General features: G+C 50.0%; 1 protein-coding gene and 1 long non-coding RNA gene across 2 annotated transcripts in view; both read left to right on the top strand.

The window, feature by feature from the left end:
- Positions 1 to 2916: 2916 nt before the first annotated feature.
- Positions 2917 to 19402, top strand: part of LIMD1 (LIM domain containing 1) — a 35937-nt gene continuing 19451 nt past the window's right edge. The window contains exons 1-2 of the mRNA XM_051610775.1: positions 2917 to 4195; positions 14442 to 14543. Coding sequence (XP_051466735.1) covers positions 3013 to 4195; positions 14442 to 14543 — 1285 coding nt within the window. The 5' untranslated portion in view covers positions 2917 to 3012. The remainder of the gene's footprint in view (positions 4196 to 14441; positions 14544 to 19402) is intronic.
- On the top strand, positions 15568 to 17317 carry LOC127381018 (uncharacterized). Its single transcript, XR_007888627.1, has 2 exons — positions 15568 to 16155; positions 17055 to 17317. It is a non-coding gene; the product is annotated as an uncharacterized LOC127381018 (long non-coding RNA).

Raw genomic sequence — 19402 nt, 5'->3', positions numbered from 1 at the left:
CCATAGTCTTCCTTGGTTTGTCTGTGGAAAGCTGAAAATGGAGACATCTATTCCCAAATACTTCTGTTCCACCAGAGGGTTTGTTTCCTAGAGGTTTTAAGAGAGCCTCATCTTGGTGTGTTTGCAGAAAAATCCCCACCAGCTGAGTGATATGTGGGATAGGGATGTGCCTTCCCTTGATTAACTTCACATCCTTTGGTGAGGGAGAGGGAAGAAGGTGCAAAAGCCATGTGTCATTTCCTTTTTGATCACTCTTCATCTGCTGATGTCGTCATCGATTCCTCCCATGAGTGAAGCAGTGGTGGGGTTCACACTCCCATCCTTACCCACCTGCTGCCCTGTTTCCTTTCTGTCATTCTCTCAGGCCACACAAATATGGAATCAAGCAATCTGTTGCTCATTGACCTCAGACAATGTCAAAACCAGCCTTGCACTTGCCCATTCCAAGGATGCTCTTTAGACGTTGAAACTCAGTTTTGGTTTTCATCGCCCCATCTGAGCTCATCCCCAGACTCAGTTTCAGTCAAGTCCCTCAAAAGAGGTAGTTATTTTTGCTCTTGGTCACTGGTGGCCTGAGCCTACACCTGCCTGGCACGAAGCTGCTGGAGGCCACTGTGGCCTCTCCTGGCCAGAGTGGGAGGGGAAGCCCTTTCTGCTCCAGCCAAAAGGGTCTTGCTGTGGTTGGCACAACCCACATGTGCAGATGGAAGTTAAACCCTTGTGCAAAGTTGAGTTTATCCCCCAGGCACGCCCAGGTACCCAGCTTCTCCTGGAGTGAAACAGGGCATGTAAGGCTCAGTCTGAGGAGGCTGTGGCACTCCTCCTTCCCCCACACCCACGGCAGAGGATGGCTTGGAAAGGTTGGATAGATGGGATTTCTTGATAGATGGGATGTTTTCCTGATACAGTGTGAAGCTCCAGCATTATCGATCCCTTGAAAACTCAGCAAGCCATAGAGGCAGCTTGTGCTGGGATCCCACTTCCCTGACTCCTGAAGGCGGGGGGGAGCTCCACTGCTGCACTTTGCCCTGTGCTGGGATTCCCACCCACCTGCCTTCCCTGGAAACCATAAAACCCTTTATCTAACCCTGTGCTGTGGCTGGAGTAGCTTTTCCAAGTCCAAAGTTTATCAGCTTATTGGCCTGAGTTTGAGGCTAAGGCAGTTGCTGCAGGGATGAGCCTCTTGGTCCTGCTTGGAGCCTCCTTGGAGGCGACAAACCAGTTCTGGGTCTGCTTTGAGAGAAGCCAGGCACCTTTTCCAGGACTTCACAGTGCCACGATTTTTAAGTCCATTGAGCCAAAACTGGCTGGAAGAGTCAGGCTATTTGGCTATTTTAGATCTGGCCTCAGTCGTTCAGCAGTGCTTCTCTAAGGGAGCTGCTCAGGAAGGGGGGTGTATGTGTGAATATTTTCGATTTCTGACACCTTTTGGTAACAGCCCAATTCATGATTATTAAAGGCAGTGAAATTCCACATTCCTTAAGATCTGGCCCTACCTCCTGGAGCCTGGAGGAGACTAAAACAACAAGTCTTGGAATGCAGGACACGTGCCCAGGCCTGTAGGATCAACTGCATCAGTCAGTTTACCCAAAGGCACCAGGGTTCCTTGCAAACCAGCCTCTCCCCCAGCCCAGCAGAGATCCCACTGCCAGGCACGCCCAGCTGGAAAAATCTGCAGCAAGGAGAGAGGCTGGGATGCTAAGTGTAGAACCATAAGAGTAATGAATTACCTTCGTGAGGTGCCCCGTTCGTGCTGGGGCACCCCAAATGTGGTTGTACACACTGTCCTTACACCTTTCAAGTGCCCAGATGCCAAGTGATGTGACCAATCCCTACTGAACCCACACATACCGCTGTCTGACAAAGCAACTCTGATTTCATGACATCATCATCCATTTGCTTCTTTCTTGGGACAGGTGTCCCTGGAGTTGGTCTTGCTGCAGCTACTTACCTGTGACGCCAGGTAAGGGCTGCACAGACATTTTGGAGGGGTTGGGATGCTGGTGTTTCAGGAATCCAGGAGTATCTGTTATCCTTCAGGATTGGTACCGCCCTTCTTGCAATGGGCTGGGGTCCTGTGCAGCACACAAGGTCAAAGATAAAACTATATATTGATAGTATTGAATGTAACAATAGCATAACTTCAGATATGAAGTGTGTATAGACTGTACAATCAGAGAACCATAGAAACCATTTTGGTTGGAAAAGAACTGCAAGACCATCAAGTCGAACTGTTAAACTGGCACTGCCGAGTCCACCCCTACACCGTGTCCCCGGGCACCACATCCACACGCCTTTTAAATCCCTCCGGGAATGGCGACTCATCCTGGCCAGCCTGTTCCAGCGCTTCCTGCGACACCGTTTTTCCTAACACCCAGCCTACCCCTCCCCAGGAGCAACCTGAGGTCCCTGTTCTCCCGCTTGGCCACTTGGCAGAGGAGCCCGGCCACCACCTGGCTGCTGCCGGCTCTCCGGGAGCTGCAGGGAGGGACACGCTCCCTGCCCAGCCTCCCTTCCTCCAGACAGAGCCGCCCCAGCTCCCCCGGCCGCTCCCCTCAGGACGTGCCCCCAGCACTACAGGATTTGGGGCGCAGCCGTGCCCAGCGCGGGGGGGACAGCCCAGCCCCTTCCCTGCTCCCGCTGCCCGCGCCATTCCCGACGCGAACGCCTCCCACCGACGCTAATGGGAGCGCTAATGGCAGCGCTAATGGCAGCGCTAATTAGGGCAGCGAGCTCCCGCACGCACCTTCGGACTGGGGGGGGGGACGGGACGGGACCCTGTTGCGCGCATTACGTCATCGGGTCTGCATGTGACGTCTGACGGGCGCGCGGGCGGGCAGGGGCGGGGCTGGGGGGGCGGGGCCAGGGGGGTGTCCGCCCCGCCCCCCGCCCCGCCCCCGGTCGCGCGGGCGCGGCGGGACGGCGCGAGCGGCGGGGCCGGCAGTGCCCTGGTCCCGGCGGGAAGGAGGAGGAGGAGGGAAAGCGGGGTTCCACCCGCTGGAGCCGGGCGGGATGGAGAAGTACGACGACCTGGGTCTGGAAGCCAGCAAGTTCATCGAAGACCTCAACATGTACGAGGCCTCCAAGGACGGTCTCTTTCGGGTGGACAAAGCCGCCGGCAACAACCCCGAGTTCGAGGAGACCAGGCGGGTCTTTGCCACCAAAATGGCCAAGATCCACCTCCAGCAGCAGCAGCAGCAGCAGCAGCAGCAGCAGCAGCAGGACATGCTGGCACCTGCCCTGAACGGAGGGGCCACCTTCGCCGCCCCCCGGCCCAGCCCGGCCCCGGCACGGGGTGCCAAGCCACCCCCGGCCTCCGGCGCGGAGGGGCCGCGGGCCAGGCTGTACGACGGCGCGGAGCGCGGCTTCGGAGACGGCGGGGCACGTGCCGAGGCTCCCGGGAGCCAGGCTGGGCGCCGGAGCTGGGAAGCGGAGCCCAGCAGCAGGATCCCCAGAGGCGGGGGCTCGCAGCCCGGCGCGGGGCGTGGGGAGCAGCATGCTGGCGGTCCCGGCGTCCCGCAGCCCTGCCGGCAGGAGAACGGCAGCGAGGGCAAGCGGGGCAGCGGGAGCCAGAGGCCCGCCTCCTCCTCCTCCTCGCACGCCTGGAGCAGCGCAGCCCCCTCGGCAGGGGCAGAGGAGGGGGCGCCGGGGCCCCCAGCGCAGCAGAGATCCTCCTCCTCCTCCTCCTCCTCCTTCTCGTCGCCCGCCGTGCAGCCTGCCCGGGGGTTTTCCGGCCCTGCTGAGCCCTGCGGTCCCAGGGCTGGAGGGGATGGCAGCCAGCTGTGGTACCAGGGCGTCCCGCTGTCCTTCCCACCCAGCTCTGCGCCCACCCCCCCCAGTGTGGACTACCAGCATGCCACCGCCTACCCCGGCCCGGCTGGCCACTTTGTGGCCCACGGGCAGAACCACCGGCCCAACGGCAGCAGCTCCAGCCCCGAGCCGGGCTCCTCGCACCTGGCCTCGCACAGGCCGGCGGCTCCGGACGCTCCACAGCCGCCTTTCCCGGAGGGCACGAGTGGCCCCAGGTCGGATGCCAGGCACCCAGAGAGCTCCGGCACGGCGAAGGTGAAGCTGCCCTGCCAGACCCTCCTTCCCCAGCCGGAGCAAGGGCCGTCGGCTGCCGAGCTGAAGCTGGAGGCGCTGACCCAGCGCCTGGAGCAGGAGATGGATGCTCGGCCGAAGGCTGATTACTTCGGTAAGGCGGCAGGTTGGCGGGAAAAGGGCTCATGGCAAAGTGTCGCTGCAGCGCTCACACCTGCAGGGCTGCGTGGCCCTGCATGCCTGCTTGGTTCTGCTTTTTCAGTTGCTCGGGGTGGGGGGGGAGGGTAGTTTGTTACTTAACTTTTATTGCTTACAGGGACTGGGAGCTCTTCCTCCTGTGATGCTTTTTCTTTTTCTTTAATCCTGCCTCTTAAAGCAGAGCTGGTGTAGCAGCTGCGGGGAGGACAGCTCTGGGAAGAAGCTGGGGCAGCGTCTTCTCAAGCGCGCTGTGTTGCTTGGCGGGAAGGCGCTCCGCTTGTCTTTGACGGGACTCCCGGCTCCCCGCGCCTTAGCAGGGCTGTTGCCCGCCCGGGTGTGAGCGGGAAGGCTGCAGCCCGTGGAGGAGCCGTGCCTGTGCGCGCTGCGGGCCAGGGGAGCCGGCGCTGAGCCCGGGGGGAGGCAGCCGCAGGCACCCCTCGGTGCTCGCCCCCTCGGGGCTCTGCGCGCCGCCGGCTGTGCTTGCGGGGTCTCTTGAGGAGGAGTTGCTCGGGGACGGGAAGGGTGGGCAGTTTCCCAAACTTGCCAGGATTTCCCCCCACTCCCCCCCTCCCCAGGTGCTTGGAAAGGATCGGTATGTCCCGAGGACGGCAGAAAAACAGGCAGTAGGCACATTCCTCTCTAAGTCTGGGGTCGGCAAGTAGTTCAGGCTGGCACCAGAGGTTATCGCGGTGGAAAGGGACCCGCTCACATGTGAGGGTCTCCCAACGGGAATATTAAATGTCCTGCTGGATTAAAATGATTTACTAGCTCGGGATGGTAGAAGGTCAGGGGCAAATCGGGTGTTTCCTTTCCCTGCCACGCTACTTTGCCACTTAATAGCAGATGAGATAATTCAGCTTTTGAGAGGTGGAAACACGGAATTGCTGGGAAGGCTGAGAACTCCGCGGTTAATTTAACTGACAACGGGGGCAGGTTTAGTGTGTGGATTTTCCTCATGACCCACGGTGACAGAAGTAGAAGCAGAAGCAGGGACAGATTAAACTCTCCAGCCTGGTGCAGAGGAAAGGTTTGCATCTCAGGCTGCAGAGATGCTGCTGCACAGAGTCGTGTCTGGTGGGATCAGTGGGTAGCTCAGCAAAGGTCTTGCACACACAGGAGCAACCCCGTACTTCATGCCAGTTTCAAGGATGTAGCTGGAGGGACCACCGAGTGCTCAGTTGCAAATTGCATAACAAAATGTATTTCTTGGCATCAGGTGGTGGTACTCACCCACAGAGGGCTGTGCTGGGATTGTTTATCTCAGAATCTGAGACTGGATTCAGCCCTGTGGCTGGGCAGATGTGTTTTTATTCTGTTGCAGAAGAATGATATGTGGAATTGCTGTACTTGGAGCATTTTGGCCTGGAAATGTGTTTGGATGCTTTCTGTGCTGTGCAGGCAGAGAGCCTCATCTGGGGAGGTCTGAATGCTGTGACAAGGAGCAGATAGCAAAATGGGGTTGGGACAGCAAGTCTCATGGGGGGCAGTGCTCACAAATAGGAATATTTTGCTGAAGGCAGCATTTAGTTCCACTGTGGAGGTGTTGGAGTTCTCTTTGACAGACCCCGCTGTGTGCATCTTCTCCTCATGGTGCAGGTAAACCAGCTGGATGACACCTCATCCAAAATGTGCATGGGGATGGGGTGAGAAAGCAAGGGCACGTACTCAGTGGTTAGGTTATTTTTACCTTTTTGTCACAGAATAAGCAGTAGTGCCATGCTTACATCCAGTGGGAACTTTGTGGTAGCAGGAGTTATTCTGGCAGCATGGAGGGTCCTGTTGGTCAGGGGGCTGAGTTACTGGTGAGCTCAGGGGAGGGAGGAGAGGTGGAGGCTGCCTGGTTCCTGGTGAGGTCTTTTGATGTCCTCTTGGTGTGTAGTGTCTGAGAAGTGTGGGAAGGAGGAGAGGTAGACGGAAAAACGAAGCACTGCAGTCGTGGCAGAGGAAAAAGTAATGTTTTGTGGAGCCTCAGCTCTGTGCAGGAGGCTCAGCAGGTCTGGCCTGTGAAGAGCCACAGAGCCGGAAGGAACAAATAACAAGGTATCTTAATTATGGGCCTCCTCCCCCTTTCTTTCTCACTTTTATTTTCAGTTTTTTTACAGTTACCTTACTTCCTTTGGAGAAGCAGAGAATACAGCTGGTCTTCTGATTCTGTCTTTGCTATGCCATAGCCTCAAGCTAGCAAACTTCAGGATGGAAAATACTTATTTTGCAATACTGATAAGAAGGATCAACAGTGTGTTTTGTTGCAGACTTTCTCCCAGTGAAGGGAAGTTTAATGCAACAGCTTTACAGTACGTGGGAGTCAGGAAATTAAAACAGGTCTCAAGTGCTGATGACCAAAGTGCTTTATCTAAAATGCTCTCAGCTCTCCTAATTCTGGGTGCTGCTTTTATAACACGGGGGTGTTTTTCAAGTTGGCACTGTCTGTTTGGTCACATACACTCCTTCAGTCTGTCTCAGTCTGGACCAGGTAATTCTCCTTAACAATTAAATCTGATCACAGTAAAGGAGCTGCTTTTTCTTTCACTTGTGAAAACGTGTTTGTAAATTAAAGCCTGGAAAAGGATAAGCTAGGAAGTAGGCATAATGTAGGCAGGATGCTCTGCTGAGGAGTAACAGACAATCTGGTTATCTGTCAACACTAGCTTGCTGTACAAAATCCATTTGTCTCCTCAGAGTATGTGTAGCGAGTCAAAGGAATGAAGTAAACAAAGCCAAGACTTTTTCTTTTTTAAATAGTGGCCTATGTGTGAGCAGCATGGGCTGCACGTGTCTCTGGAGGAATTCGGGTTCTTCAGGAGTGCTTTTAAGTGCTGACTTGATTTATTGTGGGCTGCTGAAGAGGACTTAGGGAGTCTCAGGTATCACCCAGGTTTTAAGCTTGGGGAGGGAAATCCTGAAATTGCTTTCTGGAGAGGCTGGTTCCCACTGCAGCAGAGAAGGAGCCCCAGGTCCCAGGAGAGGCTGCTGGAAGCCACCGTGGGTTGTATTCAGGTTTTTGGTGTACCGTTTCCAGGGAACATCCAGGAACAAGGTGCCTGAATCCCACTGATTTTCCAGGGCTGCCTGAACTCCTGGTGTTCCTTTGGATGCACCAGCCTTCATCTGCACTTGGCAAACAGGAAGATTAATTAAACAGGAGTGACAGAGGGAGCTGCGACTCCTCTGCTTGCACCACTCAGTGCAGTGCAGATGTTGCAGGTTAGGTGAGGCGGCACCATCCTGAGGACTGGTGCCAGGTGAATTTTCAAGTGAAAGCTGGGCATGTGAACAACCAAACTGAGCATCTGCCTGTGCTGGCTGGAAGTGACCTGGCAGGGGACAGGCCTGGCTGAGAGACACTGGGCTCTGCAGGGAGGTTTTGCCATTCCTTTTAACAAAACCCATGGTACCATGCAGTTCCTTGGTCTGCAGGCACAGATGGCGATGGCTGCTTTTAGAGGTGTAACATGTAGCATCACAGTTCTACCAGTGCTTATTCCATATTGCTAGATGGAAATCCCCATCTGATGAAGACTGTCTACACCCTTGCCAAAAGCTTTTTTTAAAAACACTTTTTAGAAATGGTTTTCTTTTTATAATCATTTGTTAGTGGTTGAGATCTGGCTTCCTCTCTTATTATTTAGAGCACAGCTGGTAAGCTGCAGGTATCTTAGGAGGGCCCCAGGCCTCTTGTTTTGCAGGTGAATGCTGGAGTGCTTCCCAGCATTTGGGCAGAGGAGATCTCATAGCAAAGTGTGCCTATTTCTGTTCCCCTTGGCAGAAGCAGAGCAGTAGCCTAGTCACTGATACCCTGTGAAGACGTGGAACCCCAGCACCTCTGAATGGGTGTGATCAGCTCGAAGGCCAGCAGTGCTCTTTCAAAGTCTTGTGCATAGTGAAGTTAGCACTTTACTGCTGCCAGAACCACAATTCATTTATCTTGAAGGCTGTAGATACCTGAGGACTTTTCCGAACCCTGCTGCTGGTGGTGTACCAGGATGTTTCAGTGGCAATGCTGAGTGGAGAATTTCTGGTTAAAACGAAAGTTCTTCTGAGCTTTGTTTTGTACGTACCTGCATTATTTCCACTGGGAATGAGCAGAAGTTTCCCTGCTGCGTGCTCCTGGGAGAACACCGCGGCTGCGAGGAGATGCCTGCCTGCAGCAGTGAGGAGGGGGAGGCAGGGTGAGGAAGGTCCTGATGGAATAAGGAAAGCTGGAAGGATGGTGACACGTGGACTGGTGGGTGTGTGCAGATTGCAAAGCTTATCTCACTGCAAGGAACGAAGCAAATAAGTATTTGCCTGGGATATGGCTCTTCAAGATTACAGCAGTATATGCTTCTCCTCCCTTCCTCTTGAGAGCTAAGCTGGGTTCCTAAGCTAAGGAAAAATATACCAAAAAATCTACCAATGGGTCTTTCAGCCAGGATTACTGCAGCAGTGGAGACTGAAAGGAATAAGGAGCCTCATTCATTTGGCACCGGAGTTAATGCAGTTTCTGACATGGCTATAAGGTATTTAAAGTGTCACTGATGTGAGTTTGATGGCATTTTTGCACTTTGCTGACGGTGTGTACACAACTGTCTACAGTAAAGTTGGGGGTCAAGAACATGGGGCATGCAGAAACAGTATTGAAAAACTGCATTTCTCAACTCTGGTTCTTTGGGTAGGGAGTACTTGTACATCTTTGCTGCCATGGAGTGAAAACCCCCCTCTTCCAGTGGTGAACAGGACCAAATTGCCAGGTTTTCGAGGCACCTGATCTCACATGGGCCTCCAAATCTCCTTGAAACCAGCTCACCAGCAAGTGTGATGGCACAGTAGTGGATAACAGCACAGTGAGGCACACAACGTGTCTAATTTAGAGTCTGGTATAGAAATGACTTGGTTAAGGTGAGCCCCAGGGAGGTGACATCAGGTTCTGGAGAAGGTCTGAAATAAAACCCAATGTCAGGTATGACAGGGTGAAGGCTTTTATTTTTTTGTTTTTTTTTTTTCAGCATATGTTGTTTGAAAAATGTGTGTGTAAGTGGAGGACTTGCTTCTCCTGGAATAAATAGGTGGATCAGAAATGCAGAAGTTGTACTCTGCCAAAAGACAGCGGGGTCTGCTTCTGGATTAGCTGCATGCATGTCTGGACATATGGGAAAGATGATACCAGAGGTATTTACATGCAAAAGCTGATCATGGAAATGTGGCTTACATGAAGTGGAAGGGGAAGGACAGACTTACTTCTCCAAGTGCTGTTTCTGGATTAGCTACATAGGCAGACCCACAGAACAGTCCACTCGTCTTGCCACTGCATTCCTCATACCCAGGAGTAGACTGACATGGCAAGGAAATCTCACCACTGAAATAGCACAGCAAAGCATCTGGCCCTCTAAAATTAAGCAACAGCCTTAGCAAACCCCACCAGGAGCACATGCAGAAGAGCTTGGCTGTCCTGGATGCTGCTGAGAATGGGGATGCTGCTGAAAAGGAGGATGCTGCTGGAAAAACCCACAACTGTGTTCTTGGTTTGCAGGTATATGATGTCTGGCATATGGAAATAAATCATACTGACCAGTCCCAGAAAATGCTGCTGTTCAGCGTGGTTTGCATTGAATTTTTAGCGAGTCAGATATAGTAAGTAACTGAGCTTGTTCTGAGGAGTGTGAAATAGCAACGCTTAGAGGAGAAAACATCTCTAAAGGCTTTGAGTCTGGCGCTAAATGGAAAAGCACTTGTTGAACTTTGAGAGTGGGACTGACGTTTCAGATTGGGCGCTGGGTTCGCTTTCATTTCTGACAGCCCTTGAGGTCTGCATCAAGCCTGTTTGATCTTGTGAGCTGAGGCTGTTCCCAGTGGTCGCCCTCCTGGTTTGCAGTGCTGGGATGGAACACAGCGAGTGCCAGGACATGGCTGGCAGGGCATGTTTTCGGTCCCTGCTCTGCCCCAAAAGTCTCTTTGTTCAGGCTCTCAGCTGCAGCGCAGGCGGTTGCTTTGCCACATGATGCAAAAGGGAACAGAGATTTCTTTGTTGTCAGAGGCCACGCTGCCCTGCCAGCAGAAATTGAGTCGAGATTAGCAATTTCAGCCGAAATCAGCACTTTCCCTTTCCAGATCTGGCTACCATTCTGTCGGCACGCTCAAGTGTGAATTTACCAGCAACATGCATGTGCAGTGCTTCAGACTTGTCATCCTGGGGGCAGAAGAGAAACCTTTCCTTTTTCTTTAATAACGCCTTGATAACATAATCTGAGGTTAAAAGCTGCCCTTTCGGAGGGGATATCAGCTCAGATTGGTGCTTGCAGAAGCACTCATTGCATGCAGCAAAGTGAAGGAGTGCAGGAATCAGGCATCCTGCTGAGCCGTGACTGCTCAGGATCCCTCTGCTTCCAGCTGAGGACAGAAATTTTTGCTGAAAGCTGCTCTCTGCCAAGAAAATTACCCAGAGCCTGCTGACTAGTGTCAGCGGCATGTGGGGCTGGACTGATGCTGCTGACATTTTAACTCCATGCCTTGGCTAGCAGAAAGCACACTCAGCACTGTTTCGGGAAGCGGTGGTGGGAGCCTGCGTGGAGCAGGGCACAGAGCCCGTTCCGTGGCGGGATGGCCTTGGAATGGTGCTGTCTTCCATCAGGTTGGCTTTGCACACAGGTTGCTGAGCTCAGTGATCGGCCACCCTCAACAATAGGCACTGCTTTTTCCTTGCAGTACCTAAGCCCAAAGTATAGGATCCTTGTGGCAGCAGGAAGCAAGTGGCTAAAAAAAAAAAAAAAGTGGAAAGGGAAAATCAATAAGAAAACACCTTTTTTTCCCCCTTTCAGGCCAGGTGTGCTGAGAGTCAGAGATGAAGGCTCAAGTGTGTTGCTTAAAATACTTCAGAATATTCTCTTGGGAAGAAGCGAAGACTTATTTCTAGAATAATTCTGATTTCTACTGAGATTTAATTTGCTTTTAAGTAAGACTTAGCAGATACTAGTAAAAATATAAACTATACACAGAATTGCCAGCACACCATTTTTCATTTGTCAGCCTTGCCACAGAACATCTCTAAATATTTATAACATGGCTGGCAATTACATAGTTGGGTAATTTAGCACATTATGGTTTTTACAGACAACATTGTCAATTTATTTTAAAAGCTCTTTAATTCCATAACTTTATTTTCCATGTTTTAAGGGCCTAAATATTTAAAGAAGTGGATAAAAAGTTAAGCAGGGGATGAAATGGAGCATATACTGAAAGAACGGGGAGAGGATGGTGCAGGAAAGTTGAAGAGTGGGAGGTGGAGGAATGTTTGAGGAAGGATGTGGGAGCCCAGGCATCTCCTGCAGGATCTGGCCATACTGCCTGTCCCGTTGGAAAACACAGGCCATTCCTACCCTCTGAAGCTTAAATGGAATGTACAAGAGACAGCTGTGGGATTTGTGTTTGGGCATTTTGTAGTGGTTTTAGATGCCTGCCACCATCTTTACTGCGCACTGCACCTGCAAGCAGCTGTTGTGCCTTCTACCTCCTGCTTCTTCATGCTGCTCATCTGTATTCAGCATCATCTGGCTCCTATCTGGAAAGGAGGAAATCAGAGGACGCTGGTGGTATTTTCTGGAGCAGCCACTCATTGGCACAGAGAAGGGAAAAATGCAGCAATTACAATGCAATAAATACATCAGTTCTGTGGAGAGCCTGGTGAATGTCGTGGAAAGAAGGCTTTGAGCAGCAAAATCAGCAGGTTTTTTACTCTCAAAACTTTCCACTCATCATCATTGTTGTCAGGAGAGAATTTTGTGAGGTAGCTGTTAGCTCTTGTGTCAGGTGTTTGCACAGCATCTCAGGCTGCCACTGACCTGGGAGAACTGTTCCTGAGAGAACACAACAGTTTGAAAAGCCACATTTTCTCATCTTTGTCTCTTTTTTTTTTTTTTTTAAATGCCTGCCTGATTTATCTTTTGCTTTCTTGAAAGGTTTCTTTCAATAAATAACCAGGATAAATGTGCCTAGTTTGAAAAGAAACAGCAAGTTTTGCTAACTTGGTGCCAAACTGTGTGCTGGGGTGGGCCCCCCAGCCAAGCCAGCATTTCAGCTCAGGTCGGATTTGGACAAAACAGAGTAACTAATTATTCTCTGCAGTCTTCTCTCCGGGTTTGTGTCAGTTTGGACTCTGGCTCTGAGTGCAGTGGGGCTCGGAGACAGCTTTCAGCGTGCTGGTTGAAGGCAGGCAGGCAGACGCAGCACAGAGAGCCAGGGCTGCTTACGGAAGATGAAGTGTTTGCTTTTCAGCAGCCCTCTGTGCGCTACTGCAAAGGGCTCCAGAGTGTTTTTATCCCTGTAGTGTGAAAGCTGATGGCTGCAGCTCTCAGCTGCAGGAAGAAATTCTTAGCCACCCTGGGACTGCCAGCGTGGTGCTGCCAGAGTTGGGAGTTACTTTTCAGCGCTGTCATAACTACGTTGGATTTCTTCCTAACTTTCACCAGACCTTTCCAATTACTCTGAAGCTTGTGGGGCCCTGAAATAAGTGAAGGTTTTCTAACCACAGCATGACTAAGGATCTCCACCAACATGATGCTGTCCCTCTTTCTTTGGTCCAGTGGGAGTGAGGCATGACTTGACAGTCCCTGCTGCCCCAGGGATGTGGACCAGTGGTGGAAGGAGACCTGGAGGCAAAGTCACATCTGCACAGTCACCAAGGAGTAGAAACACATCTTCTGCTTGTGCTTCACACTGCCCTTTTTGGGTAGATCCCAAGCATGGATTAAAGTTGCTTGTTTAGAGGTAGTTAAAGGGTGATGCTGCTTTAAAATGCCTGAAATAAGTGAACTAGATTTTTCCTTTTCCTTATAATTTTCCTTGGACAAGGACTTTCTCACCCCAGCCACTAACAGTGGTTTCAGGCAGCTTCACTGCATTTCTCCCTACGAGGTGGAGGAAGCGGGTCCTGCTGTTGGGTGCCATCGAGGGTGTGAAACTCTGTTGTCACTTCTTGCTCTGTTATCAAAATAGTTTTGTGTGGAAGTGGAGTGAGATTTGAGAGGCCTAGGTGAACACACAACACGATTTGCAAACCTGCAGTGCCAAAGTCCTCTCTGTGGTCACTCCCCACCGCCACCACCTTACATCTGCCCTGTTGCTGCCATTCCCAGCCCTGATCAGACCCCTGCTTGGAGGGTTCTCAACAGCTTCCTCATGAGGTGGAAAACCTCCCACTACACTGTCTGCCTGGTTTGGATTTCAGGTTGGAGCCCCACACCAGGGCAGGCGCTGCTGGAAATGTGCTTGGCTGTGCTGGCAAGAGACAAAGCTGAACTGAGCACAGTCGTCTTCTCCCTCCTCTGGAGCTCCAGAGCTGGCCCTGGTCTTTTGGTGATGGTGGTGGCAGGAAAGCCTGGGTGAGAGGAGCAGCTTGGACTTGCAGTTGGGACAGCTTACAGCCAGAAGTGGACCATGTGTACTGGCCCTAATTCTCTTTCACACCATGGGCGACCTGAAAGTCAGCCCTCCTCAGCTGGTGATGCCACCACCATCAAGGTATCCTCTCCTTAAAACTCACTTTTTTTCTTGCCTTGTCCTGCAAGAAGCAAGAACAATGTCTGGCAAGATACATGGTCTGTGTGTAGCGCCTGCGTTGTGTCTCTCTTCAGATGTGGCTGACAGAGGGAAGATAGATAGGTGTCAGGTAATCAGTCCAGCTCTGTTTGGGTGGGAAGTCCTTAGGGCTTTCAGCAGGTGTGAGCAAGGTCTGAAATCAGTTACAAAGGGGCTAAGTGAAGATGTGTGTTTTCCTCACATTGTTGGCAACCAACAAGCTTATTTGATGCAAGAAGTAGCAGAAATTACTGGTCTGTGAACAGCCATGAGCACCACCTACTACCACCCAGGCTTCTGGGAGGGCCAGTAAGTGTTTTTAAATGTATATAAAATTTGTGCAAATTAATGGGTGGAGGAAGGAGGTGTCACTGTAGACAAACAGGGCTGCTGTTGTCTAGTTTACTTTTTTGCTCTTTCACCTTTTTGGCTTTCTCTGTGAAGGTCTGATAATTGTTGTGGCCACTGTTAAGAGTGTGTCTCAGAATGGGTGATGCTGATGTCGCCTACATATTGTGGCTACAATGAACCGACTGGTCCTAAGCTGCTGAGCCACCGTGCTGAGTTAATTACAGGTGTGGTCACCCAGCCAGCGACCCCAGCCACCCCACCAGGTCCCGCTTATGACCTCTGTCTCCCTCTCTCTCTTTCAGGCACCTGTGTGAAATGCAGCAAGGGGGTGTATGGAGCAAACCAGGCTTGCCAGGCCATGGGCAACCTCTACCACGACAGCTGCTTCACCTGCGGAGCCTGCAGTGAGTACCCTCTGCCTGGCCTGCTGCCTGTAGCAGATTCTTTGGGTTTAAAGGAGGGGGAAAAAAGGAGGTGGTTATTGAATTATCTGCTGCCTGGAGTCTGCCACAGCTCTTTGAGTTGGTGGTGGTTGCTGTTAGCTTTTTAACAGATGCTTACGAGGCATGTAGAAAAGATGCTTTGGATTGTGCCACTGTCTGCCTTCTGGTACAGGGGATGATTGTTTTCATTCCTCAGCCTCCCCACTGCAGCTAAGTTGTTGGGTTTTTTTACTTTATAGAAGTATTTTTTCAAAATGCCTGGTCTGGCATTTAGGGTGCCACCACATCTGGCATTAGGGTGCACCAGCACTGTGCTGAGGGTATGGGCAGGGTGTGCGTATCGTCAGCGGGATCTGCCAGCTCTGGAGACACCTTTTCAGTCGTAGCTGCTGCACTGTCTGTCTGGTCTTAGTGTTTTCACTGTGTGTGTAAGTTTTACTCCCTGTAATCGTTTTACCCTCCTGAGGGACCTTTGGTGAAAGCAGCCAAGGGCTTTAATGACCCAGGCTACACATCGTGCTTATTCTTTCTCCAGAAAAATAGAGCCCCGAGATGAGGGGCATGTCTCTGCCCACTCACTTTCTGCTTATTGCAGGGAGGGAGCTGGTTATTGTGCCAGAGGTGTCAGACTGGGAGCAGTGATGGTGAGCCCTGTGAAGTCTGCCCAGGAAGTAGGGTATATAGTCCAGCTGGCCCCACCAAACTGCCTGCCACTTGTCAGACCCACACATGAAGCTTGTTGGGGCATTTAGTATACTGCAGTGTATAGATCCTCCTGAGCAGCTTTTTGAGGAGGTCTGTGATGGAGCTGGGGTGAGAAACAGGCTGCTTGATTTCAAGTTGTGCCTGTGTTTGTGAGAGAGTGGTGTTTCTATTTTCTTACCTTTAATCCTAGGGCTAGTAGTGTATTTTTAGAAGTGTAGCTGTATATGTGGCAGTAGTAAAAAGAAAATAATTCTTCTGGTGCGTTTGTATATCAGTTTGGTTTCCCCAGATGAGCCTTAGAGTTTTTCTCCTGTATCGTATTTATAGTTATAAACTCATCAGGACTGCATGTGTTTTATTTGGAGCTGTAAAGTGGGAATAAGTATAGAAAGATGTGTGTGCTTTTTAATAACAGCTGAACCTTGAACTCTGCTCATTTCCCAGCTGCCCAACACCAGCTGCATTGCCTCACCTATGTTTTTAGTAGAGCACTTCACCATCATCTGACTGGAGATGGGAAAACTAAAAAGAAAAAGTCACGTTCACGTGTGGTGGCAGTTTCCTAAAAGCTCAAAAGTCAGCAGTTCACTCTTTTGCCCACTCTTATAAATGAATTTGAACTCTTCTCATGTGGAGAGGATTCCTGGCTGCAGTTGGGGCTTTGCTTCAGAGCCCTCTTGCCCTCTGTGGCTGGCGGCCTCCAAACTGCCCTTGCATACAAAGCTCCTGTTAAAAATAATCTAGCAGCAGGTTCAAGCTGTCTTTAATTTCTAAAATTACTACTGTGCAACTGGTGCTTTAGAAAGAAACACAATCCTCCTTTTAGAATGGATTTTACTGTTTTTATTTGTACGCCAGCGCTAAAGAGGTACATGTGGCTGCAGAGGTTATTAGTGGTTATTTCTGTTTGTTTGTCTGTGTTTGGTTAAAAAATACCTTAATACCATTTCTAATGAGGTGGGTGAGTGAGGACAGAAAGAGAAGCTTTTTGCTGCTTCTTTTAAATGGCAACCCATTCCAAAGGTTTCCAATGCAAGATGAAAAACTGTGGGTGTCGGGTGAGACTAGGAGAGATGGAAAAAACCTAAGTTTAGCAAAGCAAAGCCCATTTTCTGCCCTACCCTGGTTGTAATGGAGGAATCTCTTTGGAGATTTGCTGGAGCAAAATGTTTCAAATAGAAAGTAAAAAAAAAAAAAAAGTTATAAAAATGCTAGTTAAAAAAAACAAAACAAAAGGTGGGGAGTAACAATATTTATCAGCATAGAAAGTACTGTATTTCCGTAAAAGATAAAAAAGGGGAATGGAAGCCATAGGAGTATAAGTGGGATCCTGTTTCAGCTTGCTAGGTGCAGGAATTACTCTCCAGAGCTCAAGTTCTTTCCCACTGGGGCAGTGGCCACAGCAAGATGGAGCTGGAGGCAGCAGTGGCCAGCACGGGTGGATGGAGAGGAGGGGGTGTGGTGGTGTGGAAACCTGGTCCTCAAAGGAGAGCAGTGCTGGAAGGAGGCCTCTGCAGCAGTGGTGTTTCCCTTGTGTGCATGTACCTCTACAAGTGGCAAGGCTCAGAAGGAACCCTCTTGTGAGGGCTGCCTGTGCTGCTGCTGTGGTCATGCAGGAGTTGTTTGCTCCAGGGGTTTGGGATGCACAGGGAAGCCGTTTGCACTGCCCCTCACCCCCCAGCAGCGCGCTGCACTGCCTGCCTTGCTGTGCTTGTGACGGCGTAGCTGGGCTGGCTTTCTGATTCATCAAGCCTCTTTGCATTGTAGCTGCTTAACCGATGCCTGGGGTGGTACATGCTGTCCTGCCCTGCACGCAAGGAAGAGATACACCCAAGGGGAATCCCCCCTTGTGCAGACTGAGGTCATTTCTCAGTCCCCTGGACCACGGCTGCAAGAGGAACGAAGGGCACACAGCCCTGCGGTTACTCAGAGAGAGCGTGTGCCTCCCTGCAGGCTTGCTGTCATCTGTGTCACTGCAGTAAATATGATGAGACCATTTAATCTGTCAGAAAAATAAATATTTGTACGGATGGTGTTGTCTGACTAGCTGCAAAACGTGCCTTGAGCAGCCTGTGTGGAAACTCTGGTTTCCAGCTGAAAATTAAGTACTGCTTTTAAGGTCAAGTGGAGTTCATCTTGGACACCATCCAGTACAGTCTTGTCTTAGAGAAGTCAAGGTTGCTCGTGACTTCAATCCTAAATTTCTGCTCTGTAGGAACGCTGAACATCTCCGCTCCAATAAATAAAATATACTATATTACCTATTAAGGTAAAGCATATTGCCCTCCAGATATTTATATCCATCATCCTGCTGTTTCCATTTTAGTGAGGTTTTCTAATTTTGCTCGTAGTTGGATTTGTGTCCAAATGTGCATTAGTTGCCCAGACAAAGAAGGGGGTCTATGGAGAAGAGGGGACTTCATACCTCATGGTGCCAAATTTCCTACACCCTCTGTTTCCTGATACACATACATTCAGAGATAAATTATAGAGCAATTTGTTGAGCTGAGCCACGCATACGTTACAGGGTTCAGCTGTCAGGAAAAAAATGTACTGTTTTATCTGAGCCATTGGCATGTAATACAGAAAATTTGGCTTAGAGGTCAAAACAACAGATCTAGACTGATTACTTTGGCATAAATGACTCATTTATCTTCTTGTTTGTTACAGGGCAGAGACACAAACAAGGCAGCTTGTTTGCAGAGAGGGAGCTGAAAAAACTTTGGGTTCTTTCTGTAGGCTTAGTACTATACTGTGTTTGCTTTAGAGGAAGGCCATGAAAGTAGGTAAAAAAAAAAAGTCCTCAAAACTCATACAGCTATTTCCTGCTAGCTCAAGGTGTCTGCTTCCGTCTTGTTTGTTTTGTTTTTTTTTTCAGTTTGTTGGACAAACAGTTGTAGTTACTAAACGGTTCGTTACACGTTAACCCTTTTAAGTTAAATCACCTGTTTAACCTCCTCAGTACATGAAAAATGCTGATGTTTCCAGATGTTGATACTTATTATTTAGGTAGTAAGGAGACCTTACACATTTTAAGTAGGCAGTATTGCTCCAACCTACTGTGGTGTTTTGATGTTTTCTTTAGGATTCAGCCAGGCTTGTATCTGGCAGCAGCAGATTGCCTGGAAAACAGACCTTTCTAGCTCTGCTGCCAGTGTAATTTAGAGCATAAGGGTCTTTTACTTCAGCCACTTAGTCCTCAGAGGAAATCTGAAAGCTAAAAAAGTACAAGGGAAGTGTCAGAGATGACTATGGAGGAAATCGGTAGGCGAGGAAGGAAGTCAGAAAGAAAGAACTGATTGCAAGGTGGTTTGAAGGGAGAGTTCGAAGTTGAAGTGCAGCAGAAGGTCCAAAATGAGGACCAGGTTTTGACTCATTATTACAAAGAGGTGGAAACCTTGCATGTTTGCCGGATAACAGAATTCCACCTTCAACATGTCAACATTCCTACATTACTTCCTTTTTTTTTTTTTTTTTGTAAGCTCAGATTAATGTTAATGTCTGTGTAAGGGTAACGGGCTGCTGTTCCAGTGGTGGAGTTTGAAATAGCACAAGCTGGCTGTTTCTTGCCACCCTCTGGGAATATCTGTGGGGTTTTGTTAATATTTCACAATGTAGTTGTGTTTCGAGGTATCAAGGGTCATTTACTAAATGAGGTAGCTAAGGAATTGAGTGCATCTGCAAGCGGTGTATCTGCAAGCGTAGGCCTCCGCTTGGGCTAATTAGTTTTGCTGCAGTGTTTATAAAGGATGGCTACTTAAAATAGTGCAGCTCTTGATGTCTTTGGGATAATGATGTTGAATAAGCCTGCCCCGTATTGGTATAACCCCTGGAACAACAGGGGCATGTTTTTTATTGGTATCGCTAAATAACTCGGTCATCCTTTTTCTGCGAGTGCGACTTAATCTGAGGTTGCAGGACAAGCAGCCTTGCCAAGTGAATTTCCCTGTGGTGCATGTGTGTGTATGGTTATCTTCAGATGCAGAAACTACCAGGTCTTCTAGCAAGGCAGAATTTACTGCTTGTAATTGGGTATAAAATTCCTGTATTGGTTGACAGGCAGATCTTCGAAGTGGAGAGTGTAAAATACTGCTGGTAATCCTTCCTCAGCATCC

The sequence above is a fragment of the Apus apus genome, chromosome 2 (genome assembly GCF_020740795.1).
Source record: "Apus apus isolate bApuApu2 chromosome 2, bApuApu2.pri.cur, whole genome shotgun sequence".
Taxonomy (NCBI): Eukaryota; Metazoa; Chordata; class Aves; order Apodiformes; family Apodidae; genus Apus; species Apus apus.
Note: the sequence above shows the minus strand (reverse complement) of the source record. Positions and strands in the feature narration are given on the sequence as shown.